The sequence below is a fragment of the Thalassophryne amazonica genome, chromosome 17, assembly GCF_902500255.1.
Source record: "Thalassophryne amazonica chromosome 17, fThaAma1.1, whole genome shotgun sequence".
Lineage (NCBI taxonomy): Eukaryota > Metazoa > Chordata > Actinopteri > Batrachoidiformes > Batrachoididae > Thalassophryne > Thalassophryne amazonica.
The window spans coordinates 42,052,989-42,080,419 of record NC_047119.1 but is presented as its reverse complement, the minus strand read 5'-3'; the positions used below and the strand labels follow the sequence as shown (position 1 = coordinate 42,080,419).

General features: G+C 40.9%; 1 protein-coding gene across 5 annotated transcripts in view; it reads right to left on the bottom strand.

Annotated features, from left to right (window-relative positions):
- Positions 1-27,431, bottom strand: part of LOC117529580 (cingulin-like protein 1) — a 97,906-nt gene that overhangs the window by 18,948 nt on the left and 51,527 nt on the right. For 3 of the 5 annotated variants that reach the window (XM_034192406.1, XM_034192407.1, XM_034192408.1), the window contains 7 exons: positions 22,582-22,696; positions 20,727-20,917; positions 20,141-20,216; positions 6,263-6,559; positions 4,951-5,049; positions 1,966-2,136; positions 1,780-1,881 (listed from right to left, as the gene is read on the bottom strand). In XM_034192406.1, the coding sequence (XP_034048297.1) occupies positions 1,780-1,881; positions 1,966-2,136; positions 4,951-5,049; positions 6,263-6,559; positions 20,141-20,179 (708 nt within the window). In that variant the 5' untranslated portion in view covers positions 20,180-20,216; positions 20,727-20,917; positions 22,582-22,696. Of the gene's footprint in view, positions 1-1,779; positions 1,882-1,965; positions 2,137-4,950; positions 5,050-6,262; positions 6,560-8,801; positions 8,945-20,140; positions 20,217-20,726; positions 20,918-22,581; positions 22,697-27,431 lie in introns of those variants that run through there. The other 2 variants (XM_034192409.1, XM_034192410.1) reach the window with 2 other exon arrangements.

The window sequence follows — 27,431 nt, the reverse complement described above, 5'->3', positions numbered from 1 at the left end:
TTATAGGCTGTTCATCTACAATGATCTCCAATGCTTTAAAATGGACAAAAAAAAACAAAACAGAGATGCGTGGAAGAAAACAGAAAACAACCATCAAAATGGATAGAAGAATAACCAGAATGGCAAAGGCTCACCCACTGATCAGCTCCAGGATGATCAAAGACAGTCTGGAGTTACCTGTAAGTGCTGTAACAGAAGACGCCTGTGTGAAGCTAATTTATTTGCAAGAATCCCCCGCAAAGTGCCTCTGTTAAATAAAAGACATGTGCAGAAGAGGTTACAATTTGACAAAGAACACATCAACTGGCCTAAAGAGAAATGGAGGAATATTTTGTGGACTGATGAGAGTAAAATTGTTCTTTTTGGGTCCAAGGGCCGCAGACAGTTTGTGAGACGACCCCCAAACTCTGAATTCAAGCCACAGTTCACAGTGAAGACAGTGAAGCATGGTGGTGCAAGCATCATGATATGGGCATGTTTCTCCTACTATGGTGTTGGGCTTATATATCGCATATCAGGTATCATGGATCAGTTTGGATATGTCAGAACACTTGAAGAGGTCATGTTGCCTTATGCTGAAGAGGACATGCCCTTGAAATGGGTGTTTCAACAAGACAATGAGCCCAAGCACACTAGTAAATGAGCAAAATCTTGGTTCCAAACCAACAAAATTAATGCCTCACAGATGTGAAGAAATCATGAAAAACTGTGGTTATACAACTAAAATCTAGTTTAGTGATTCACAGGATTGCTAAAAAAGCAGTTTGAACATAATAGTTTTGAGTTTGTAGCATCAACAGCAGATGCTACTATTATTGTGAACACCCCCTTTTCAATTTTTTTTTTTTTTTTTTTACTAATAGCCTAATTTCACAGCCTTAAGAGTGTGCATATCATGAATGCTTGGTCTTGTTGAATTTGTGAGAATCTACTGAATCTACTGGTACATTGTTTCCCATGTAACAATAAGAATTATACTCAAAACCTGGATTAATCTTTTTAGTCACATAGCACTACTATTATTCTGAATACTACTGTGTGTGTGTATATATATATATATATATATATATATATATATATAGACATACATACATACACACACACACACACAATATACACAATATCTACATATACATACACACAGACACAAACATATAAAATATTACAAGCAACAAAACTGGACACAAAAATGATTTCTGACTTGAACTGTTGCATCAGTAAGACGGTGCCAATTTGGCACCGTCCTACAGTATCTGGCCGATCTGGTGAAACCCTATGTGCCGGCCCGAGTTTTGCGGTCGCAGGATGTAGGACTACTCTGTGTTCCCAGGGTGAAGAAGAAGTCAGTGGGTCAAAAAGCTTTTTCTTATCGTGCACCCGACCTGTGGAACGGTCCTCCTGTGACCATGAGGCAGTCAGAGTCCATAGACATTTTTATGTGAAGATTTAAAACCTATTTTTTATTGCCTTTCTTATGAATAGCTTTTAGTTTTTTATTGATTTTTTTTTTATTTGTTTTATTTTTTACTTGTGTTTTTAATTATGTATTTGAATTTTTTAATTTTTACTTATTTATTTTAAATTTTATACTGAAGTGTTCTGTGTGAGGCGGCTTTTGTTGTGATTTGGCGCTTTATAAGCTGATATAACTGAAATTGAATTGAACTGATCAAATCACAATTTAGTCACATTTTGACCCAATATTTTGTGTAAATTTTATATTTCCTGTCCTCATCTCTGCTGAGGTCCAGAGATCCGTCTTGACAGCCCTAGTCATACCCTCTGGCATTCATGAAGCTGTTTGGTCAGTTCTTCAATGTAGTCTCGTTTATTTGGCGTGCCGTGTGTCACGGAGCGCATGCTGTAGTGGCCGGGCATAACCTGCAGAAACAACAAAAACAAAACAAAACGTCAACACTCAGACACACTCCAACAGTCGTTACCAAGTGTTTTCTGTCAACGTACCGTGCTGGTCACGACATTGTTGGCGACCTCTGCCCTCTTCCGGGTCAGAGCTTCATAGGTGGAAAATTTGCGGCTGTTGGTGAGAATGGGTGTGGCCACTGGACTGGTGCTGCGATTGAAGGAGGAGAGCAGGTTCAAATCTGAGGTGGCAGGAGACAGACCACCGTGAACCTGGAGAGGAGCAGCCAAAGGTCAGTGACCTGTTGAGGCTGCGGTTTGAATACTGATATGACACAGATAAAGGCCCCGCCCACTCTCAGGTTTTCAGTAGTTATTTAATATTTAATGTCTTGTTCAAATAGATTAGCACTCATTTGAGCACACGGTAGCTCTGCCAACATGCTTCATCACCAAACGCTAAAAAAAAAAAAACAAAAAAAAAAAAACCACACACAAAAGCTATATATATATATGTATATATACACACACACACTCAACAAAAATATAAATGCAACACTTTTGGTTTTGCTCCCATTTTGTATGAGATGAACTCAAAGATCTAAAACTTTTTCCACATACACAATATCACCATTTCCCTCAAATATTGTTCACAAACCAGTCTAAATCTGTGATAGTGAGCACTTTCCTTTGCTGAGATAATCCATCCCACCTCACAGGTGTGCCATACCAAGATGCTGATTAGACACCATGATTAGTGCACAGGTGTGCCTTAGACTGCCCACAATAAAAGGCCACTCTGAAAGGTGCAGTTTTATCACACAGCACAATGCCAGAGATGTCGCAAGATTTGAGGGAGCGTGCAATTGGCATGCTGACAGCAGGAATGTCAACCAGAGCTGTTGCTCGTGTATTGAATGTTCATTTCTCTACCATAAGCCATCTCCAAAGGCGTTTCAGAGAATTTGGCAGTACATCCAACCAGCCTCACAACCGCAGACCACGTGTAACCACACCAGCCCAGGACCTCCACATCCAGCATGTTCACCTCCAAGATCGTCTGAGACCAGCCACTCGGACAGCTGCTGAAACAATCGGTTTGCATAACCAAAGAATTTCTGCACAAACTGTCAGAAACCGTCTCAGGGAAGCTCATCTGCATGCTCGTCGTCCTCATCGGGGTCTCGACCTGACTCCAGTTCGTCGTCGTAACTGACTTGAGTGGGCAAATGCTCACATTCGCTGGCGTTTGGCACGTTGAAGAGGTATGCTCTTCACTGATGAATCCCGGTTCACACTGTCCAGGGCAGATGGCAGACAGCGTGTGTGGCGTCGTGTGGGTGAGCGGTTTTCTGATGTCAATGTTGTGGATCGAGTGGCCCATGGTGGCGGTGGGGTTATGCTATGGGCAGGCGTCTGTTATGGACGAAGAACACAGGTGCATTTTATTGATGGCATTTTGAATGCACAGAGATACCGTGATGAGATCCTGAGGCCCATTGTTGTGCCATACATCCAAGAACATCACCTCATGTTGCAGCAGGATAATACACGGCCCCATGTTGCAAGAATCTGTACACAATTCCCAGTTCTTGCATGGTCAGCATACTCACCGGACATGTCACCCATTGAGCATGTTTGGGATGCTCTGGACCGGCGTATACGACAGCATGTACCAGTTCCTGCCAATATCCAGCAACTTCGCACAGCCATTGAAGAGGAGTGGATCAACTCTATGCGAAGGAGATGTGTTGCACTGCATGAGGCAAATGGTGGTCACACCAGATACTGACTGGTATCCCCCCCCAATAAAACAAAACTGCACCTTTCAGAGTGGCCTTTTATTGTGGGCAGTCTAAGGCACACCTGTGCACATTTTCATGGTGTCTAATCAGCATCTTGATATGGCACACCTGTGAGGTGGGATGGATTATCTCAGCAAAGGAGAAGTGCTCACTATCACAGATTTAGACTGGTTTGTGAACAATATTTGAGGGAAATGGTGATATTGTGTATGTGGAAAAAGTTTTAGATCTTTGAGTTCATCTCATACAAAGTGGGAGCAAAACCAAAAGTGTTGCGTTTATATTTTTGTTGAGTGTATATATATACATATATATATATACACACATATATATACACACACACACACACAATTTATTCCCCTTTAAAAACAATCCAAACCAGACATTATGCAAGATTTGATGCACTTTTTTGTTGTTGTTTTTAGACATTGCCTGACTTTTTTCATGCAGATTCACCCAAAAACGTTTTAAAACAAGTCATATTAAAATGTCTTTTCATTCCTCAGTTTTTATAATCTTTTAATCAGGATCAAACCATTTCATTCCCATCTGAAACTTGGTTGCAGCAACAACACTAATCGCCTGACAAACAAACAAACAAATTCTCCTTAACAGTTGATTTTTTTTTCTTAAAATCATGTTAAAATACTAATGGAAAACATTTTTTTAGCATGCCAATTATCTGTTTTTAAGAGAATTCTGCCTCATTTTGTTCATTTAATAATAAAGACATGACAAAACTAAAAAGTATTTTTAACAGAATAAAACTGTACAGATATTATTTGGGGCAGCATGTTGGATTAGTGGTTAGCACTGTTGCCTCACAGCAAGAAGGTCATGGGATCAATTCCCACCTGTGGTCTTTCTGTATAGCATTTGTGTGTTCTCCCCGTGTTTGCGTGGGTTCCCTCTGGGTACTCCGGCTTCCTCCCATATCTAAAAACATGCAGGTTAGGTGAATTGGAATCTTTTAAATTTGTCCGTAGGTGCAGATGTGAATGTGTTTATTTCTCTATATGTAGCCCTGCAACAGTGTACCCCACCTCACACCCTGTGACTGCAGATATAGGCTCAAGTCCCTCGTGACCCTTAATTGGAGTAAGCGGTCGAAGATGAGTGAGTGAGATATTTGGCAAATCAAATTTTTATTATTTTATTTGGAAAATCAATACTGTCATCTATCTTGTCATTTCCCCATGTCTAATTTTTTGTAATTAACACTGCACTTATTGCATGCTTTGAACGTGATTTTAATTTTTTATTATTCCATGAGCTATCAAACCTTGAAGTCAGACATTCGGTGCATGGGGCTATACTCCATGGAAGCCGTCGTGATGTACGGGCTGTTGAACACTCTGGGAGGACTGTCCACCACACCCATCTGAAAACACATAACATTTAATCACGCACACAAAGACAGACAAAACAAATTACTTCAAGACCAAAAATCTATGTGCCTGCTGGGGGATAAAATAAAATAAAAACACAACACGTTAAACTTCTGTTTTCCTTGGTCAACAAGCAACAATTTACCTGGATCCGGATTCCACAACACAATGCAATAATTGCACTGATCCCAAATGGTCCGACTGATCAAGATGCTTCAATCTGATATTTAATTTACAAGCTGAAACAAAATAGTGTCTTCCTCATCTTGGTTTTACATCATGATGTCTCGTATCTGTGAAGTAGTTTTGATGTAATCCTTAATAGTCTACAAGTGAAATCCTGATCCAGAATCCAAATCTGGATCCAGAACACCCCCAACAGTTAATGGAGTGTTCCAAGGCCTAACACCAATGTGTGGTGAAAATTTGGTGAAACTCCATTAAGTAGTTTTGATGTAATCCTCAAGATCTAACAAAATGAAGCGTGCAAATTGAAATCCTGATACAGAATCCGGATCCTCATCACCTCCAAAATTCAGTGGAGTCTTCCATGGCCTAATATCTATCTGTGGTGCAAATTTGGTGAGAATCCGTGAAGCAGTTTTGACATAAGCCTTAAAAGTCTATATTGAGTGAAATCTTGATCCAGAATCCGGATCACCTCCCAAATTTAATGGAGTCTTTCATGGCCTAATATCTATCTGTGGTGAAAATTTCGTAAAAATCTGTGCAGTAGCTTTGATGTAATCAAGCGAACAGACAGACAAAGACATAAATTAACAGTGATTTTATTACGTCCTTGACAGACGTAATAACCTGCATTACTAAAATTAGAGGTTATATTGTTGGTTATATTATTATATCATGCAGGTTATATTATTTCAGAGTCGCTCAGTTTGCTTGTTGGACAAATTACTAATTTTATGAGTTGTTATGTATATTGTAAATTGATCTGAGGCAGAACTCAACCTGCAGCTCCTATGTTTAAAAAGGCCTAAATAATTCTATCATAAAATATAAACACTCCAAATAAAAAATAAGAATTGAAAATTAAATTACTGTTCTTTTAATGTTTGTGGGGGACAGAACTCATTTTCTGATCAATCAATCAGGTGATTGGGAAATCAGTCCAGTAAGAGTGCAGATTGATGCTTTGTCCAGCAGATGGTGCTGTTTAAGCATTTAAACTACTGTCAGCTCTCGTACCCTGTCAGACATGGTGTCCCACTCTCGTGAGGTCAGGGACTCCAGGGACCCTTTGTAGTGGTTCATCCCAAGACGAGTGGTCTCCCATCGGGGCTGTTTGGAGCCGTTCTCACCTGCTAACCCGCCCCCACCTCCTGGACCATCTGCCTCCCTGCTGCTCAGCCCATTAGTTGGGACCTCGTTGTTGAGGAACAGCTGATATTTGGGGTTCTGGCGGCTTGGCAGGACACGTGGCGTGGACGGTTCCTCCTCAGAGGCCGGACTGTCTGGCTGCTTGTTAGTGTCGTACTCGGACTCCTGGAGGACAAACGATGAGACATTCGTGAACATAAATCCAAAGCAGCACCAGCAAGAATTTAACCAACGATTATTCTGACATTCAGTGACAGAAGAGAGAACATGCTTGAAAATATGAATTCAATATGAAGCAAATTACGGAAGAAAAAGTTATTGTATGTGAAAGAAAAACAAGAGTTCGGTTTAAAGGAATAAAATGATTAATGATCTTGCTTTTAAAATGATAACCTCACTTAAAATGCATTTTTATATGAATCTGTGGCAAAAAATATTTTCAAACCAAATGTGAAATTATCTTGTATTAAAATTGTTATTTTTTATGCTGAAGAGGTGAGTGTGGTACAGCTCACTGACAGAAATTAAATTTAACCGGCCGCAGGGGGCGCTGTGAGTGAATTTTCTGTCATTTCAATGGGAGATGAAATGTTTGCTTGAGCATTCTAGTGGCGAGCTTAGACAGCCAATCATAAAACATTGTGATCCTGCTGACCTTTGAAAGGGGGGACCCTTATTAGCTATGTATATTATGTACTAAAATGTGACAAAATTCTCCCCTAATGGAGGGTAAACTTGGGGAAAAAAAACATCAATATAGTCTGGAGTCATCACACAGTAAAATACATTCAACTGCCTGAGTGTGACTGAGCTAAGTAGCATGCTAATTATCCTAGCCGAGTTGACCCTATAAGCTTGCTCAGCTCATAAGCTTAGCAAGTTAGCAGGTGCTTAGCTTGAAAACTGACTTGTTGAACTTGTTTACAATAAAATCCCTTACCAAAAAGTAGTATATGCAAGTATGTTTCAAGTATACTTCTAGTTTACTTTTTATATACTTATAAGTACTATTTTTTGGTAAGGGATTATGTATTTTGTTGATATGTGCATCATACAATATCGAGCTTCAGTACATAATTTAACTTTGCGTAGCTTTATGCTGATTGCAGTATTAGCTGGGATTAAAACAAGTCGTCACCAGTGCAGCCCGTTCCACTTAATCTCAAGTCTGGTAACATGTGCCAGTAGCACGCTTTGTCACATCCAGACTCAAACAATCATCCAGTGAACAGTGTAGGAACTGGAGCACACCGCCTGAGGAATGCCAGATTTCACTGAGGAAAAACTCAAGAGTTGCTGCCTCCGCTCCGTACACCGCTCACAGTATCTGTGTACAGGCTGGTTATGCTGTCCGTGAACTTCTTGAGGACTCCAGGAATTCTCAAGATGTTCTAAATAGTACTGCAATTAACTGAAGACTGTGAAAATCAAAACAAGCTATAAAGAAGCCCTGCAAGTGCAGTGGTTTCACGGCACCTCGCAAATCATAAATAATAAAACCTGCATCTTACAGAAGCTGGCGACAGGCGTGTTGTGAGACAAATAGGGTTCTAATGATGTCACTGTAACACCTGCTGTGACATGAACAAGAGGAGAAAAACATCTGAATGAAACAGAAATGGAAAGCGATGTAATTTATGTTTGGCTCATTGGCTGAAGTGTAGATTGCAGAAACACGTCAGTGGATTTCCTTCTTATTAGGTGTGTTATTAATATTGATTTTTGACCTGAGATCTAACATTGAAATGTTTGAACACTATTTGATATGATTGCTGTAAATTTGATTTATATTCTGTGTGATGTTAATAGCTAACCCTGTTGTGAATAGTGGCCACACCGTTTCATTTCCAGTCAAATTTTAATACGGTACATTCTGATGTGGTCATTTACTGCCCCCTGCTGGCTCTAAGAACACAGTGCTATTTAACAGCCCTTAAATATCAGATCTGAGTGCTTTTTCTTTTTCTGTCAATTTTTGCATTTAACACCTAACCGGCACTGTGCACAAAATAAAAATATTTTAAAACACACACACCAAATTCAGGCAATAAATAAAAAAATAAAATTCCAAACAAGTCTAGCCAAAGATTTGTCATGCAACAAATCAAGACAAAAGAGCACGTAAAATCTGCTGTTATGAAACATTTCAGATTAAAAATAATTTATAGGTAAATAATCAGCATTTGGTGATTTTTGATTAGTGCGATTGAATTTTACAAGGATCAGAATTTCACTGGAAATTAATGATTTTTTTTTTTTTAAATTGTGAATTAAATGTGGTTCATTCATCATGCAAGATGACCTTCTTAAAGACGCAGTGCCATCGCATAGTCTTCATGCGACAAATTTTCTCATGCAAAGACGGCAGAATAGATGCCGTTGGTGATTTTGTTTTTCTTCTTCTTACCGATCCCATACCAGAGTCTCCCACTGAGTCTCTACCAGAACCGGTGTTGTGAATTTTTGATTCAAGTTGGCTCCTTGGTTTTGAAACAGTCTTGTTCTCAGTACTGCCTCCTACTCGACAATCAATTCTGGCAGATATTTGACTATCTCTGGCACCTTGTGAAGCTACATCAGCTTCGTTCTGACTGGCGTCCCTGAGTGGAGAAGTCACAGTGATGCTGGGAAGTGGACTCTCATCTCCATCAGCCCTGCTTGATGTGGATGGGCCTAACTTTGGCGGATGAGAAATGTCAGCAGAAGTGCTTTTTGAAAAAGATGATGCTGCTGTCCTAAAGACGCGTCTCTGTGTAGACAGCAAACCTTTCAGAGGAGAACTCTGCAGAAAAGCCAACTCAGGAACGTGATCTGGATGGGAGAATTTACTGATCAGGACTTGAACACTTCCAGCTCTGTAAAGGTTTGAACAGTGGGAGGGGCCTGTGGATGACTGAGTGGCCTGTAGCTCCTCTTCATCGTCGGTTGTCTGTTGAAGGCAGAGCGGTGATGTCGAGAAAGAGTAATTGGGTGTTTGCTGGAAGAAGCAAACAGATTACCCCCAAACGTTTCAGTTTCAGACGCTTGAGGTAACAAAATGTGCAGAATAATTCCAACATGACAGTGACACTGTGGTCCTTAAAGACTTCAGAGTTCACCACCACATGAAGGAATTAAGTTCTTATTCAATTCCAGTTCCATTTATTTTATTTATACAGCACCAAATCACAACAAAGCTGCCTCAAGGCACTTTACACAAGTGTGGTTAACCTTACCAACCCCCCGGAGCAAGCACACGGGCAACAGTGGTTATTAAGATTATTTCATGTCTGCAGCTCGTACACACTCTGAACGAGCAGCGTCGTGCATCCACGCCACGACCACCAACACCGAGCGTGACAATACGACCACCAGCACCGAGCATGGCAACACGCCACGACCACCAACACCGAGTGTGACAATACGACCACCAGCACCGAGCGCAGCAACACGCCACGACCACCAACACAGAGTGTGACAATACGACCACCAGCACCGAGCGCGACAATACGACCCCCAGCACCGAGTGCGGCAACACGCCACGACCCCCAGCACCGAGCGCGGCAACACGCCACGACCCCCAGCACCGAGCGCGGCAACACGCCACGACCACCAGCACCGAGCGCGGCAACACGCCACGTCCACCAACACCGAGCGTGACAATACGACCACCAGCACCGAGCTCGGCAACACGCCACGACCACCAGCACCGAGCGCGGCAACACGCCACGACCCCCAGCACCGAGCGCGGCAACACGCCACGACCCCCAGCACCGAGCGCGACAATACGACCACCAACACCGAGCGCGACAATACGACCACCAACACCGAGCGCGACAATACGACCACCAACACCGAGCGCGACAACACGCCACGACCACCAGCACCGAGCGCGGCAACACGCCACGTCCACCAACACCGAGCGTGACAATACGACCACCAGCACTGAGCGCGGCAACACGCCACGATCCCCAGCACTGAGCGCGGCAACACGCCACGACCCCCAGCACCGAGCGCGGCAACACGCCACGAGCACCAGCACCGAGCGCGGCAACACGCCACGGCCACCAGCACCGAGCGCGACAATACGACCACCAACACCGAGCGCGACAACACGCCATGACCACCAGCACCGAGCGCGACAATACGACCACCAGCACCGAGCGCGGCAACACGCCACGACCACCAGCACCGAGCGCGGCAACACGCCACGACCACCAGCACCGAGCGCGGCAACACGCCACGACCACCAGCACCGAGCGCGGCAACACGCCACGACCACCAGCACCGAGCGCGGCAACACGCCACGACCACCAGCACCGAGCGCGGCAACACGCCACGACCACCAGCACCGAGCGCGGCAACATGCCACGACCACCAGCACCGAGCGCGACAATACGACCACCAACACCGAGCGCGACAATACGACCACCAACACCGAGCGCGACAATACGACCACCAGCACCGAGCGCGACAATACGACCACCAGCACCGAGCGCGACAATACGACCACCAGCACCGAGCGCGGCAACATGCCACGACCACCAGCACCGAGCGCGACAACACGCCACGACCGCTAACACCAAGCGTGACAATACGACCACCAGCACCGAGCGCGGCAACACGCCACGACCGCCAACGCCGAGCGTGACAATACGACCACCAGCACCGAGCGCGGCAACACGCCACGACCGCCAACGCCGAGCGTGACAATACGACCACCAGCACCGAGCGCGGCAACACGCCACGACCGCCAACGCCGAGCGTGACAATACGACCACCAGCACCGAGCGCGGCAACACGCCACGACCGCCAACGCCGAGCGTGACAATACGACCACCAGCACCGAGCGCGGCAACACGCCACGACCGCCAACGCCGAGCGTGACAATACGACCACCAGCACCGAGCGCGGCAACACGCCACGACCGCCAGCGCCGAGCGCGACAATACGACCACCAGCACCGAGCCTGACAATACGACCACCAGCACCGAGCGCGACAATACGACCACCAGCACCGAGCGCGACAATACGACCACCAGCACCGAGCGCGGCAACATGCCACGACCACACGCCACGACCACCAGCACCGAGTGCGGCAACATGCCACGACCACACGCCACGACCACCAGCACCGAGCGCGGCAACACGCCACGACCGTCAGCACCGAGCGCGGCAACACGCCACGACCCCCAGCACCGAGCGCGGCAACACGCCACGACCCCCAGCACAGAGCGCGGCAACACGCCACATCCACCAACACCGAGCGCAACAACACGCCAGCAGTGAAATCGACAGCCTGTCGATCAGACTTCATATATTCAATCCTGCGCTCACTTCCGCCCTCTACAGTCTGACCATGAGCAGCACATGATGTTAGCACTGCAGAATCTTTGAAAAAAGCCAAAAGACACAAATGCATAAAAAAAACATTCACAGAATTCTACCAAGTCAATTTAAACAAATAAAAACAATGATGATGTCAGGTATCCAAAATGTTTCACGTTCACTTGTGTCAAATCTGGATTAAATATTATTGAAGCAGCTCTGTATTAATTATTCAATTTTTATATGGTCTGAGCAAACTAACCATGAGAATCGTGTAAGGACTTTCCATCCTGAGGACGCCGTCAAGTGAATATGTAACAAGAGTCAGTGTGTCAACAATAAACCTCCAGACAAAACAACAACCAACATCTGCTCACTTATTCGGGAAAAAAAGAAAATATCACAGACCTCCTCCCGAACATTAAACCGTCAGACAGACAGACAAACCTCAAAATGCATTGGAAAAACACTGCACATGCTATTCCAAATCAAAACAAGAAGAAAAATTTATCAAATTTGTTATTACTTTACAGAAAATGAAGAAAAGGAATATTAGGCTGTTCAAAAAAATAAATAAATAAAATTGTATTGTTCTTTCTGTGACCCTTATTACACCCTTACAGGTGGCCCTTATTGAAGAACAAAGGCAGCAAATGTTGTACATGCTGGTTGTCATGCATTTCTCTCTGAAAATCTGAGAATATTTACAGAGAAATACTGCAAATGGTGATACAAGCACCAAATTCAGCACAAATACTCCTTAGAGATTACTCTTTTGAAAAAAAAAACTTGACTGGTCACTTGAATTTTTAATTGAAGAATTACACAGGAGTCAAAATTTAAAAATGTTCCAATCATACTGAAAACTATACCACATAACTTGTCTAATCATCAAGACCCCAAAAAGTATAGTTTGGGCTATCTTTGACTGAATGTTATGGAGTTATGGGGTAAAAACAGCAAGAATGGTGACAAAGGTCAATTTCAGGTTGAACAAGGGTCAAAAATTAAAGTTGCTCCAATTTTGGTAAAACGTGATGCAAATTACTGGTTGAGTTAATAGGGTTTTAAAAAGGAATAGTTTGCACCATGTGTCATGTTTAGTTATGTTACAGGGTAGCATGTCACATGTCATAGAATCCAAAGGACGTCGACATTGTTTGACCTTTACTTTGGAGACCAAACATTCAACACAGTCAAATCTATTCCATTTATTAATCCTATTAGCACAACCAATAATTTGCACCACATTTCACCAAAGCTGTAGCAACTTTAACTTTTCACCCCTGTACAAACTGAAAATGACCTTTGTCACCATTGGTAGTTTTACCCCAGTCATCTGTTATACTGAGTCAGACTATTTCTCAGATTAAATTTATTCAAAATCACGGTGAAAACAGGCCTGCATTTCCACAGATGTAGCCCACAAAGAAATTTTTCAGGCAGGTCAGACAAAAAAATGTAAAAAATTCTCAACACTTTGCTCACCAAAAAAACATAACATAACGAGTGTGTGATTAAATGATCCACTTCAACAGAGAGGAGGGGTGTGGTCTCAGATTTTTATCTCACTTCTAAACACGCAGTATGACAAATAGATGAACCGCCAATGTCCAAATATTCACGCAAAGCAAAACCTTGCAAAATCTCCAAAAATCCACTTCATTCTCTCACTAAAGTGAGTGAATTTGACAGTTTAATTTTTATTTTTGTCAAAAATCCACTTCAATAAATCCATCTTTAATTTAATTACAATGGAAACAGGAAGTCACTTATAGAAATGAGGGACTCGCCTGGCTGCTGCCCCCAGGGATGGCGAGGCCACAGAGGGAGTGAATCTGGGCCTAGGAGACTGGGGGGAGGATGGTTTTGGATCAGTGCTAATCAGTGGGGCATTAAAGTGTTTACAGGCCATGATGGGATTAGCTAAGAGCTCGTTAACATTATTATTTTTTTCCCTTAGATGAGTGCACTGAGTCTGGACTCGTTAAGCCTCGTGGAATGAATGCAGGTTCACACGGTGCACCGTGTATCCTCGTCTACGTTCAGTGCGTCCACTCGGAACACTTTGGGTGGATGTTTGAAGAAACACATATTTATCATGATTATAAAACAAAACTCATCTGATTATTGTGTATTAGAATATGACTTTGGTGGTTCCTTATTTTACCCACAAGGGGGCAGTATTGCATTATGTCAGTTTATGGGAGTTTAGTTTGTAGATATGTAAGGGAGTTGCTCCATCCTGGCCATCTTGGGTAAGCAGTCACTCAAAAACAATTAAGTACCATCATTTTGAACGTCAGCAACTTAAAGGAGAACATAAAAACAGTCACACACCACTTAAAATCTGCTGATCTTTGAGGCACCACATCAATCAAAAGAGCAACTTTATTTGGTCTATGTAATATTCCATATATGTGTCTACCACCTGCTGCGTGTGGCGTCCAGCTTCACAGGAGCCAACATGTTCAGATAACATGCTTGATGGCGTAAAATGTCGCTACTGCAGCTATTGTGTTGTCAGTGTATCTAATCATCACATATAAATACAACAAATGACATCATAAAGCACTAATGCTGTACATATATCACCATTTTAGCAAACAAGCTGAACAGACGCCTTTTAAACCAGCTATGTGCTAACTAGCTAGCTAGCTTGTTTGGTGAACTATTAAGGAGACTGGGCTAAGCTAGCTAGTCTTTGATTAAAAGTGACTGAACTACATCAATCTGATTTGGGATTAGTCTGTATAAACTAGTTTATATATATATATACACTATCTTTTATGATAACTGCTACTACTGCTGGAACTGTTTATCTCGTTGTCCCCAAAGATCAACCACATAGAGATGGACTGGCTTTATACATGTGACACAGGTCTCTCTTGCAAATGAGGCGTTGAGGCTCAAGGGATTGCCTGTATAAATAATAAATAAATAAATAAATGCACACTGCCAGCACGTAGCAAATATATTTCACATTTAAGTAAATCTGAGATTTACTTTGAATTTTAAGGCCAAACTGTGACTGTGGTTCTACAAGAATTACATCACTGGATTTTGGGTGAATATGTTAATTACAAATAAAAAAGAAAATGAACTTAAATTTTAAAAAAGTGAAAACAGAACCTGGTGGAGGTTAGAAATATTCACAGTATTTGGTAACAAACAGGTTATTTTTAAGACATAAAAGCAATAAAGAAAAATAAATTGATTGGATATAATGAAATTACATTAAATAATTAATGATATTAAATATACATTAGCATATTTTAGTATAAGTCACTTTTTTCCTGTGACTTAAAACTGGAAAAAAAAACATTTTCTATTCATAATAATAATTGTAATGACTGTTTATGTGAGACTTTCCCAGGAAGCAAAGGGCTAAATAAAATAAGTTTTCATAATAAAAGAATAAATATTAATGATAAAACTACACTACAACAATGCAAAAACAAAAAAACAAAAACAAAACAAAAAAATCCCAAAATAAAGAGTTGAGGAAACAGAAAAAGGTGGTACTTTTACTCGTATATGCATCTTTCCTCTTGAAGAGCCATTTTTTAGCTGGTGCAATTTATAGTCCACCGCAGTTTATATATGGGTTTTTCCTCTTAAAGAAGCATAAAAAAAAAAAGAAAAAAAAAGGTGCAACTTACACTCCAGAAAATACGGTAATTTTCCAGCAATTGTTTGCATGAAAGGCAGAAAATACATAGCAGCCATTGGAAGAATCACACAAAGGAGCTGGAATTATTCCAACAAAACAAGCGCAGCGTTTGAAGGATTTTACTTGGTGAGATTATAATTCTCAAGATTACATAGGAAGATGATCAAAAGATTGTCTGAAATGCATCACCCAGTCATGACACTAAATCCAGACAGAGTAAAACTATATGAAGAAAGTGTATTCAGACAAACATGCCTTTAAAGTACCAGTACTTAAATACTGCAACATTACACCATTAAAAACAGCCTGCTGGATCAACCGCCCACTGAAGTTTTAATTAACTTTAATCATATGACTCATATTTTTGCAGTAAAGGTGTTTCTGAACATTTGTGATCTGAACTGTCATTTCAATAAAAATGGGATATTTTGGAATAAAACCCCAGTGAGAACACTTCAGAAGCTTTTGCTTTGTGGGTTTTGTCCATTAGATGGGGTTTACATTTGTGGATTTCTTTGACAGTCTGGTTTACTCAGAGATCACACGCTGATCCGGCTCGTGGCACAAAAAACGTTTTATTGCAAACAACAAATTTGATCAACTGTCACAACCAAACATTTCATTATTCTGCTGTTTGAGGATGTCACCGTCACGTTTCTAAACCTGTATAATGTTAAAATCTACTTGGTGAAATAAATCAACAGATTTTTATTTTCTAAACAACATATTTTGGTTTTGATTTGCAGGGATCAACACCGCCATAACAGGTCAGTTCCTTATACTTTTGTTCTTACTGGTTCTCTTATTTCTTCTTCTGTCCATCTTTGTAACGCCACACATCAGTCTCTGCATTCATATTTCTCCTCCTGCATCCCTTCACTGCCCATGTCTCAGCTCCATGCATGGTTGCTGGTCTTTTAAACCTGACATTTTAACCTTTGCTTTAATTTTTGGATCACACTCCTGATCCGCTCTTGCAGTTCTGTTTTATTTCTGCAGCAAATTCTCTACCTTCAGCTCTGCCTGATCCTACGTATTTAAACTTTTTCAGTACCTCTATACCTCATTCTGTCTTCTTATTGTTAATCTTCAATCATCTGTCTTCCAAAGTCCTCCATTCTTCTCTCTACTTTCTTCCTCCTGGTACTGAAAAACACATCATCTGCAAACAACTGCACTTAGCGCACTCTGATCTTTAAACAAAATCCAGGGTGCTAGACCTTGAAATAAAATAAAAGATTTTAATTTGTATTCACAGATGTTTTGTTTATTGAAAAACAAACCAGGACAATACAAACATTTCTACTGCTTCTTCCATACAAAGTTCTCTGATTGTAGAATCAAAAAGCTTCATGCAGTCTCTGATCTACACCAGAGACTGCATGAAGCTTTTTAAATCGCATCTGATCATGATAAGCTCCTCCTACAACTCAAAGTCAGGCAAAAACCTGTAGTTTACCTTCTATCCACAAATCATGGTGTGTTTATCTAACGAGGCAGACGCACTTAAACAGCACACCAAGAGGAAACTGTCAGTGAACAGGAGACGTCATCATAGTAAAACAAAAATTATGTAAGTTATCAATTAACAGAGGCAGACATCGAATGTTTCTCACAAAAAAGAAAAGCGAAACATGCAGCTACATTGGACCCGAGGCAATCTGTCATCAATATGCTAATCTGTTGCTGTTGTTGTTGTTAATATTCCTCCCCCCCATCCCCCCACCAGCTGTAAATAGCAGAGAGATTAATCAGTTAACCAGTGGTCGTCTTCGCCGAACACTCAGCTCATTTTTACACATCACATAATCAGCTATGATCAGGAAGCTTTTTCTCTTTATTCAATGTCAGAAAATTAAATCCAGATCAAAGGGTTTATGTCATTTCAAAATATGGAAAATACACCAGTGATATGTTAAATATGGGAAATTAAAACAGGTGATCAGAAACAGAAAATATCAAATTGTTTGTGTTGTTGTTGTCTGTGGAACGGGTTTTTCTTTGTCCTAGATGTTTTTTGTGCTGTTTTTTTTTTTGGGTTTTTTTTTTACTTTGTAAGTGTAGTGTGCTGCAACCATTTTACTCCAGATGTTCAGAATGGATTACAAACTGACAACGGATTTTTTTTTCATCATTCAGTTTTTCATCATGATAGAATTTTCTTTTCAAGTCTCCAAATCCAGTTTGAAATTTTTAAAAATAAATTTGTTTTTATTTTATTAATTCATTTTCTAAAAGTCAGTGTGGCTGATGGACTAAAAACTTCAGGATCAGTAACAAAAATAAACTAACAAATAAAAATGCTGTAAAACAGGTTATTTTGGAACTTGGTGGAGTTACACACGTGCTGGTCAATGAATCATTTAGTGTATAAAACGTAAATTTAAAATTCTTGTATTTTTCCCCTCAAGTTAAAAAAATCAGTTTATGCTGAAATAAAACATTTACAAACAGTTAACCCCTTAACGCCTATTGTTGCATATATGCTACAATATTTGACTCAAATATGCAACATACCAAATTGACCAGTATGCCTGTTGTCGCAAATTTGCAACATACCATTATTATTATTATAACATTATAACATAAATTATTACCAAAATACCAAAATTACTATTTATTTTTTGTGCAAAAGTGTAATTAATAATCTCAACATTATTTACCATCTACTTAAAGGCAAAAACACACACAAAACATTTTTTATATACAGCTATATAAATTCAGGCGTTAAGGGGTTAATTAAGTAATGAGTTAACTTAGTCAGTGGAGACAGGCAGAAGATAAAGTGTGAAATGAAACATGGTGTAGATCTGGATCTGGACCAGGATCTAGACTAGGATCTGTTTATGGTTTGGTAACAAAAAAATCCACAAACATAAACAATCTTTGTGTTTTTATGACTCACAGGTGTGACATGAGTCGCACAAACACAAATCCAGACTGGATCACTGAATCCACAACAGTCTTTGATCCCAGAAATTAATCAAATCCTGGAAAATTTCTGGCAGATTAAATAATCTGACTGCACCTCGCAGTGGCTCATCTGGATTAAGGGGACAAAGACAGGCATTTGAATCCCATCACTGGTCTCCGCGCTGTCTGACCAGATGCACCATGAGGTTGTTTGTTCTAAACTGTCAATTTAAGACAAATTCAATAAATTTATTCAGCTGTCAAATCTGTTCAGAGTTCACACATTACCGTCCAACTCTGATAGCGACTTTCTCTAAGGCTCATTCAAGTAGGTGTTCAGTGCCTTGCTCACGGGCACAGACACCAGATTCAGAAGCATGATGACATAACCTCCCCCTGCTCATGGACAGGCAGAGGTTAGCCCGGAGTGCAGTGCTTTGGTTATGCGTGTTTGTCTGTGAGCTGCGGTGATGCTTTGACAGCTCGCAGCTTCCTGTCAGAGCTGCTGTGTCGCTATGGCGATGCTGAGAGACAGTGCGACAGACAGAAGCAGATGAGTGGGCAGATGTTTCCTCCATCTCAAAGGCGACTGCTTCACAACAGCTGGACCGATGCCAGACAAACACACGGTGACACAGAGCACCACAACTTCAAAATTAATCACCAAATACATAAAATATCCATAAAACAGCTCATAGAACTCCCAGGAAAAAAATACAAGCCTGACTGGAAAATCTAAAAGAGCACTCAAAGAAAGAGCGCAGACCCCCAGCATCGCGCTTGAAGCCGTGTTCCCATCATGGCTATCAGCAGTGGTGGGGACAGCTAACCAAAAGGTTAGCTTTGATAACCGTTAATCCACTAACCTAAAAGTTAACTTTTATAAAGCTAAACCGATAAACCCCTAAAAATTTAATGGAAGTTACAGCTAAAAGCTAAACTGATAACTTTCAGTATTGACTCCAGTACACTGGCAGCTACTGACACAACAACGAGCCAGTAGTTCTGTCTCAGATCAGCCTTCTCAGCAAAAGAGACCTGATGACCAGAGAGAAAGGAAGGGCAGCCCCCCAAAAAAAAATATATATTTTCACAGCCGTACAGACTTGCAGACATATCACAGGAGTCATGTACAGCAAGGCAGTTTTGACTTATGGTTAAAATTTTAAACAAACTAATTCCGGACAAGTTAACAAAAATAATGTCACCTCTGTCATTTTAGTGAAAATATCAGCTATATGTTTTAGTTTTAAAGTAATACACTAATTTTGAAGGTTTTAGCGTTTTACAGACACACATGCCAAAAAGCATTATGGGAAAATTCACACTGCCACAGGTATTCACACTGCCATCTACTGGATGTTCTCAACAACTGCGCCCTCTGGTGGCCATTCAGTGTGTGGGGAGGATACTATAAATCGTCAGCTTTTACTTCGAGATATTCTGCTCCTAGACTGTGATGTCATAATCCCCGCCCTTCTTCACTAGTTGGAGGTTTTCATTTTTAAATTAATAAATGATTACTTGTCTGTGGAAAGATTTATTAATTTTGTGTTTTTTAGTTGATTTGTTGACTTTCTTGTGTTTGGGTGCAGATGACAACATGACCCACGACTGAGTGATTTAGGGGTTTAATGTCTTGCTCAAGGACATGTTGGCAGTCAGCTGCAACCAGAGATTAGATTCATCAACCCCTCAGAGCCAACACCAACTGTGCTGATTTGAACATTTTCTGTATATTTTCTTCATTTTCTGAGTCTGACAAAAGTTTTTTTTCCCCTCACAGAAACAATAAGCAGAAGTGGTTTTTTTTCTAAGGAAGAGCGACCCAGCAGAGAGGATTAGAACGGTACCGTGTTCCTGCCTGGTTCCGTCTCGTTCTTGCCCTGCATGCTGCAGTCGTTCAGTCCGCTGGGCGACTTGTCTGATCTGGATTTCACAAACACAAAGCAACAAACTCATCATGAATTCACAGCGTTGTCCTGCAGGGGGCAGTGTTCACTGAACAAGCCTGAAATCAGAGTTCAATGTGATGCGTCATAGCCCAGCCAATGACATTGGCAGGGGGCGTGGCTTCAGGATGGGTCTTTAATTTAGCAGGTTGTCCAAAGGTTTTTGTGGAAAAGTTACACGAGACAAAATATTTATCGAAGATTATATTATAAACTGCACCTTAAAGCTGAATAATATATTTATTGATAATGTTTGCCAATAGGTGCAGATCTAACAGTTCAATCCAGATCCAAACAGAGAACAGATCTTGGGGGGTGTAGATTATTTCGTTAGAGGAGTTATTGCATCAGATTTAACAAAAACAGCACAAATTAGAGACATGAGTGCATACCTCAACCAAACCTCAATAATCTGTGAGGTTTGGACAGAAACTCACTAATGGGGAAAAGTTTGTGTTTTTGTGTTTATGTACCTGTGTTTATGTACCTGAGGGACAGATGAAGTGTTCTGTCTCTGAAGTGGATCAGTTTCTGCGTCTCTTCCTGGTATCGCAGCAGGTCCTGGCTCAGTAGGTTATGGAGCGTGGTCAGCGCCTCCTTCAGGAAAAGCAGCCTCTCCGATTGGTCCAAATGCTCGGTGATTGACGCCTGAAGCTCTCGACAAGCACACGGCTCAACCTGAGGGAACAGATGGTGCAACAGAAATATAGGTGCTTTGTTTCAAAAACACATTGTCTGTAATCCATCTTCTATATTTTACTGGAATCGATATGTCAGTGATATCAACTAGAATAAAGTCTGGATGATTCCTTGTAAATAGTATCATTCATGGATATTATCCAGCCAGTCACTACATGTTGAAATTTAAAATGGATATAAACACAAAGTGTTGTTTTTGCAGGTAGAGAAGCTTGAATCTTCGACTGGACTGGGTTGCTTGACGTGAGGACGTTTCGCTTCAAATCACAGAAGCTTCCTCAGCTAAAATTCTTGCTCTGGTAGTCTGACTTCTGTCTTGACTCTTGTAGAGAAGAATAAACCAGAAGCCAACAAAAGCTGGAGTTTAACCTAACCAGACCCCTCCTACCGAGAGGCCGACTGCTATAGGCTAGTGACTAAACAATAGCTCTAATTAGCACCTATTGTGCTCTAGTTAGCACTCTCCTAATGATGGGATGGAAGCCTCCCCTGATGGCTCCCTTGACGACTCTCCTGATGACGTGAATGACTCATTACCATGAACAAAAGACTGAAACTGCTTTGACCTGAGTACCCCATTGTAAACAGGGGACAAAGCGTGTCTGAGACCCGCCCCCCGGTTAAGGCTGGGTTTCAACTGTTTTACAAAGAATGCTTCCTTGACACCTCTCTCAAACCATTTCTTCTCTCTGGCTAAGATTTTAACTTCCTTGTCCTCAAACGTGTGGTTAGTGTCTTTCAGGTGGAGATGAACTGCAGACTGAGGTCCACTTGGCGACCTCTCTGCGGTGCTGGTATAGCCTCTTGTTTAAAGGTTGCTTAGTCTCACCTATGTAGTGTTCATTACAGTTTTCCTGACATCTGATATAATACACTACATTGCTCTGTTTGTAACTGTGATTTGAAGCAAAACGTCCTCACGTCAAGCAACCCAGTCCAGTCGAAGATTCAAGCTTCTCTACTATGGAAACCACCTGGACAACTGAGAGCCTACACAGAAACATTGTTTTTGCAGGGTTACACTAAAACAGTGCTGCACCTTTTTTTGGCACTGCTCACACGCTCGTAAATTTTGGCAAGATTTCAGCAAATTTATCATTGACCATGTCTGTAGAGATTTTACTTACTAGAGACTTTACTGAGACTTTACTGTAATATTTTGTTTTTTTGTTTTTTTAGAAAATGTAATAAGTATTTTGTGATTAACCTTTTATTACTACAGGCAAAAAAAAAAATTATTCATAAGTGTAAATTCAACAGTAGAAAACCTCATTTTGTACCTTTCCTTAAAGAGACTGAACAATATGTCAAACTAATTTCAAATCAAGCAACGAAAAGGTGATAAAGAAAAAACTGTCACTATATGTACCTCCTAGAATATTTTTGTTTGATACCTCTGGACTTTCCTTCATCTGTTCTATGTTTTCTGTGTTTGTATACGTATTATTTTCAATAAAGTCTCTGGTGGGAAAAAAAACTAAAAAAAAAAAAAGAACACATTTTGCCTCCAGGAAAACTGTAGTCTTCCTGGAGGCGCGGTCCGTTTCAAGGACTTTTTTTCCCCTGTCATATCTTGTTTTGTTGCATTTTTTCCTGTTCAGCTTTTAATTCATTGTGACGACAGTGAATATTTTTGTTCTTACAGTGGGCACCTGAAGGGTGGAGCTTCTCTGTAGCTCCTCTTCTCTCACTTTCTTCTGCTGAAGATCAAACAGCTCACTGCTCAGCAGCCGATGATGGCAATCAGCCGCACAAAGTCTGAAAAAGAAAAAAAAGAAAAGCATCATAAACAGTTTATGTTTGGAGGATAAAGTCTGTGATTTGTTGCCTTTCTTACAGAGATCTTTAATATTAATGAAATAATGACACTCAAATACAGTACAACAATATTCAGAGTAAAAATCCTGCAACAGCCAACAAAACGTTGATCTATAGGCCTTTGTGATGTCATAAGAAACAGCAGGAAAGAGGGCAGACAATAAGAAAGAATCAGCTCGAGTTCAAGATGCTGTTTAAATTTTACACTCGATGTGCACACAAGGACTTGTTATCAACTTTGGTCTGCCTGAAATACACATCAAATTAAAAACAAGTCAAAGAAAGAAACTGCAAAACAACTGCAAGATGATTAATGACATTATTGGGATGTTTTTTGGGGCTGTTCTGTCATATCTGCTTCCAAGAAACTCCCAGTTTGTTGTGTGTTTGTCCATCAGTCAAACCCTTGGGCTGTGGTCACGTGACCCGTTGACCCCAACAAAAAAAGTCAACATACGCAGGCCTTCTGAACAAAGCTCAAAGACTGATGTGTGCATCATCATTAAATGTCCAAAGAAACGAGTGGACGACAAACACTGGCTGAATATTTGGTTCTTTGTTCAAAGGCTGTCCGTGATGACAGGATCTGAAACATCAACTGTACACGTCAGTTTCCCCATTATGAAGTTAAAAAAAATTATTTTCAGTTTTTAAAAAAAGTTATTTTTAAACACCTGCTGAGGACTTAATTATGAGATAAAATAAAATATAAAAAGCTGATTAAACAGAACTGTTTTTTTAAGACTTGATCATGTAAAACAAATGATAAGAAATGTTCAAGGTAGCTCATATTTTATTGATGTTTATTTGTCGGAAATATTAACTATATAGCAGCATTTCATTAACTTCTAAGTACGGTTTTTATGCACATTAAATGTGCTAGAATCGTGCACAGCATTTTATATCGTGAATGTCATTTTAGGCCAAAGTTTGTTCAGAGCACAATAATAAAAATAAAATAGAAAAATAGATTAAATACTTTGTTTAAAAAAACAATATGATCTCTGCAGTGCATTATTTCAGTAAAATAAAATAAAATAAAATCAGACTTTTAGTCACTCAGTCATATTTAGTCTCTCGACCAAACAAATGAAATACAGTTATGTGATTAATAATGAATGAGCCTGCAGCAGCATGGACGCTGTAATCATGTCAACATACTCAACAAAAATATAAACGCAACACTTTTGGTTTTGCTCCCATTTTGTATGAGATGAACTCAAAGATCTAAAACTTTTTCCACATACACAATATCACCATTTCTCTCAAATATTGTTCACAAACCAGTCTAAATCTGTGATAGTGAGCACTTCTCCTTTGCTGAGATAATCCATCCCACTTCACAGGTGTGCCATATCAGGATGCTGATTAGACACCATGATTAGTGCACAGGTGTGCCTTAGACTGTCCACAATAAAAGGCCACTCTGAAAGGTGCAGTTTTATCACACAGCACAATGCCACAGATGTCGCAAGATTTGAGGGAGCGTGCAATTGGCATGCTGACAGCAGGAATGTCAACCAGAGCTGTTGCTCATGTATTGAATGTTCATGTCTCTACCATAAGCCGTCTCCAAAGTCGTTTCAGAGAATTTGGCAGTACATCCAACCAGCCTCACAACCGCAGACCACGTGTAACCACACCAGCCCAGGACCTCCACATACAGCATGTTCACCTCCAAGATCGTCTGAGACCAGCCACTCGGACAGCTGCTGGAACAATCGGTTTGCATAACCAAAGAAATTTTGCACAAACTGTCAGAAACCGTCTCAGGGAAGCTCATCTGCATGCTCGTTGTCCTCATCGGGGTCTCGACCTGACTCCAGTTCGTCGTCGTAACCGACTTGAGTGGGCAAATGCTCACATTCGCTGGTGTTTGGCACGTTGGAGAGGTGTTCTCTTCACGGATGATGCGAAGGAGATGTGTTGCACTGCATGAGGCAAATGGTGGTCACACCAGATACTGACTGGTATCCCCCCCCAATAAAACAAAACTGCACCTTTCAGAGTGGCCTTTTATTGTGGGCAGTCTAAGGCACACCTGTGCACTAATCATGGTGTCTAATCAGCATCCTGATATGGCACACCTGTGAGGTGGGATGGATTATCTCAGCAAAGGAGAAGTGCTCACTATCACAGATTTAGACTGGTTTGTGAACAATATTTGAGGGAAATGGTGATATTGTGTATGTGGAAAAAGTTTTAGATCTTTGAGTTCATCTCATACAAAATTGGAGCAAAACCAAAAGTGTTGCGTTTATATTTTTGTTGAGTATATGTGACAAACGCGTCTCACTCCCCGCAGCAGGAAAGAAGTGTGTGGGTGTTTTTATATATGATTTGGCACATGTTTTACAACGGATGTCCTTCCTAACGCAATTCCACATCACCATCCCTGCCCCCTGATTACATCTTGATCTCTCATACAACCCCAATTCTAATGAAGTTGGGATGTTGTGTAAAATGTAAATAAAAACAGAATACAATGATTTGCAAATCCTCTTCAACCTATATTCAACTGAATACACCCCAAAGACAAGATATTTAATGTTCAAACTGATAAACTTTATTGTTTTTGTGCAAATATTTGCTCATTTTGAAATGGATGCCTGCAACATGTCTCCAAAAAGCTGGGACAGTGGCAACAAAAGACTGGGAAAGTTGATGAATGCTCAAAGAACACCTGTTTGGAACATTCCACAGGTGAACAGGTCACAAAAGGTTATTTTTGGTTCTGAGAAGGTTGTGTAATAGAATACAAAGTCACTTGATAATGTAGCTGAAACGTGAAATGTTTGCTGGGATATTTACTAATCAGTCAGTCTTGCAACGTTTACATCTGCTGGATGTCATTTTATGGATGTCACAGGATGATCCATAAAATGCATCCAAATGACTTCAGTTGTTGATGTTCAGGTGACGTCATGATGCCGTCATGTTTTGACAAGACTGTATCTTGACCAAAACCTGACATCACATGTGTTTGCTGGGTACTTTGGAGAGGTGGGGATGGATTGGTTACTTGTTTGGGTGGTTGCCATCCAGACAAGTGTTAGTGCATAACCAGGTTAGTCTGACCTGTATATGGGAAAGTGTCACTAAAAAGATTACAAACCAACAATGTCCTGAGGCAAAATTCCTCTGCCAAAGCCCAACCACCCATTCTGCACACAAAACAGCAGTAAAAAAAAAAAAGTGACAAATTAACAATGCTCCAAGGCAAAATACCTCAGTCAAGGTCAAAACAACAAAATCCTCCACACCTTCATGCTGAGCCACCCTCAAATATAATGACATGTTCCTGTTCAACTGTAACATCTTCACGCCACAACCTGAAGCCAGCAATCTAAAGAAAACATACAATGGATGACATATATAATTCATTTACATTTGTTTCTGCAGTGCCAAATCACAAAATTGCAACTTGATGTCTTAAAGGTGAACTTCGACACTCATCCAATGACTGCTGGCATAGGCTCCAGCGCCCTTCTGACCCTTAATTGGAGTAAGCGGGTACAGAAAATGATAATCACTCTTTTTGACCAAGAAGAAGCACACAGAGTATCAAAAGTGAAAGTGAAGTGAAAGTAAAAACCCCCTCCCACTTCTACAAAGTACAGACTGGTCATCCCTGGTCCTTAATCCCCTAGTTGCTCCCTGTATGTAATGAGCACATTGTACGGCAACACCATGACATCGAGGTGAATGTGAGGCATTATTTGTAAAATGCTTTGAGCATCTGATACAGATGGAAAAGCGCTATACAAATGCAGTCCATTTATCATTTATCCACCAATAACACCACATTAAATTCTTTGTATGTGAGAACTTGGCAATAAATCCAATTCTGATTCTGAAAGTGGTATTAATTAAGCCATTTGTACTGTATTTGCCTGCAATTTTATTCTTCTGGGGGGCCTACAGAGATTCCATCTGAAAGTCCAGCTACCATGACCAGACAGTCATCCAAGGGTCGACAATGCCAAATTTCAGAAAAATTCGATGAAAATGTTTTCAAGAAAAATCACTGGAATGTGCATCGCACACCAAATGTGAATCTTGAAGGCATTCGTCCTACTGACCTGAGTCCAAAGACAACAAAACTAAAATGTGAGGAATGTAGAAGTAATTCGTTCAACAGCCAAACCAAAGTAATCAACAAGGTATCCATCTGTCTGATGGTCTTTAATAAGTCGTTTACGCATATTTTCATTAACTCCATTTAATAATTTGAGTGATTTGTTTAGTTTATTATTAAAGTCTACTTTCATGTCGTGGCAGCGTGGTGGCCAAGAGGTGAGTTGTGCTTGTTTCCAGATTGGAAGGAAGAAGGAAGTTCAAGCCCACCCCTGGTTCACTCTCCATGTAAAGTGGAGTTACATCAGGAAGGGCATCCGGCGTAAAACTTGTGACAAATCAACATGTGGACACATCTCAGCTCTGCTGTGACGACCCAGGGTGGAGTAAAAAAAAAGAAGCCAAAGAAACTTACTTGTGTCCGCATTGTTTAACATCAGACTTTTTAATAAAGTGATGGCTCAGTGTAACCAGTTAACTTGTTAACCAAACGCTGCTGTCACTCATCACGTGTGGATTTCTTTCAAAACAAAACCTCACATGACCTACAAAAAACAGAAGCTAAGGTGTGACAATGAACTGAAAATATGCACTTTGT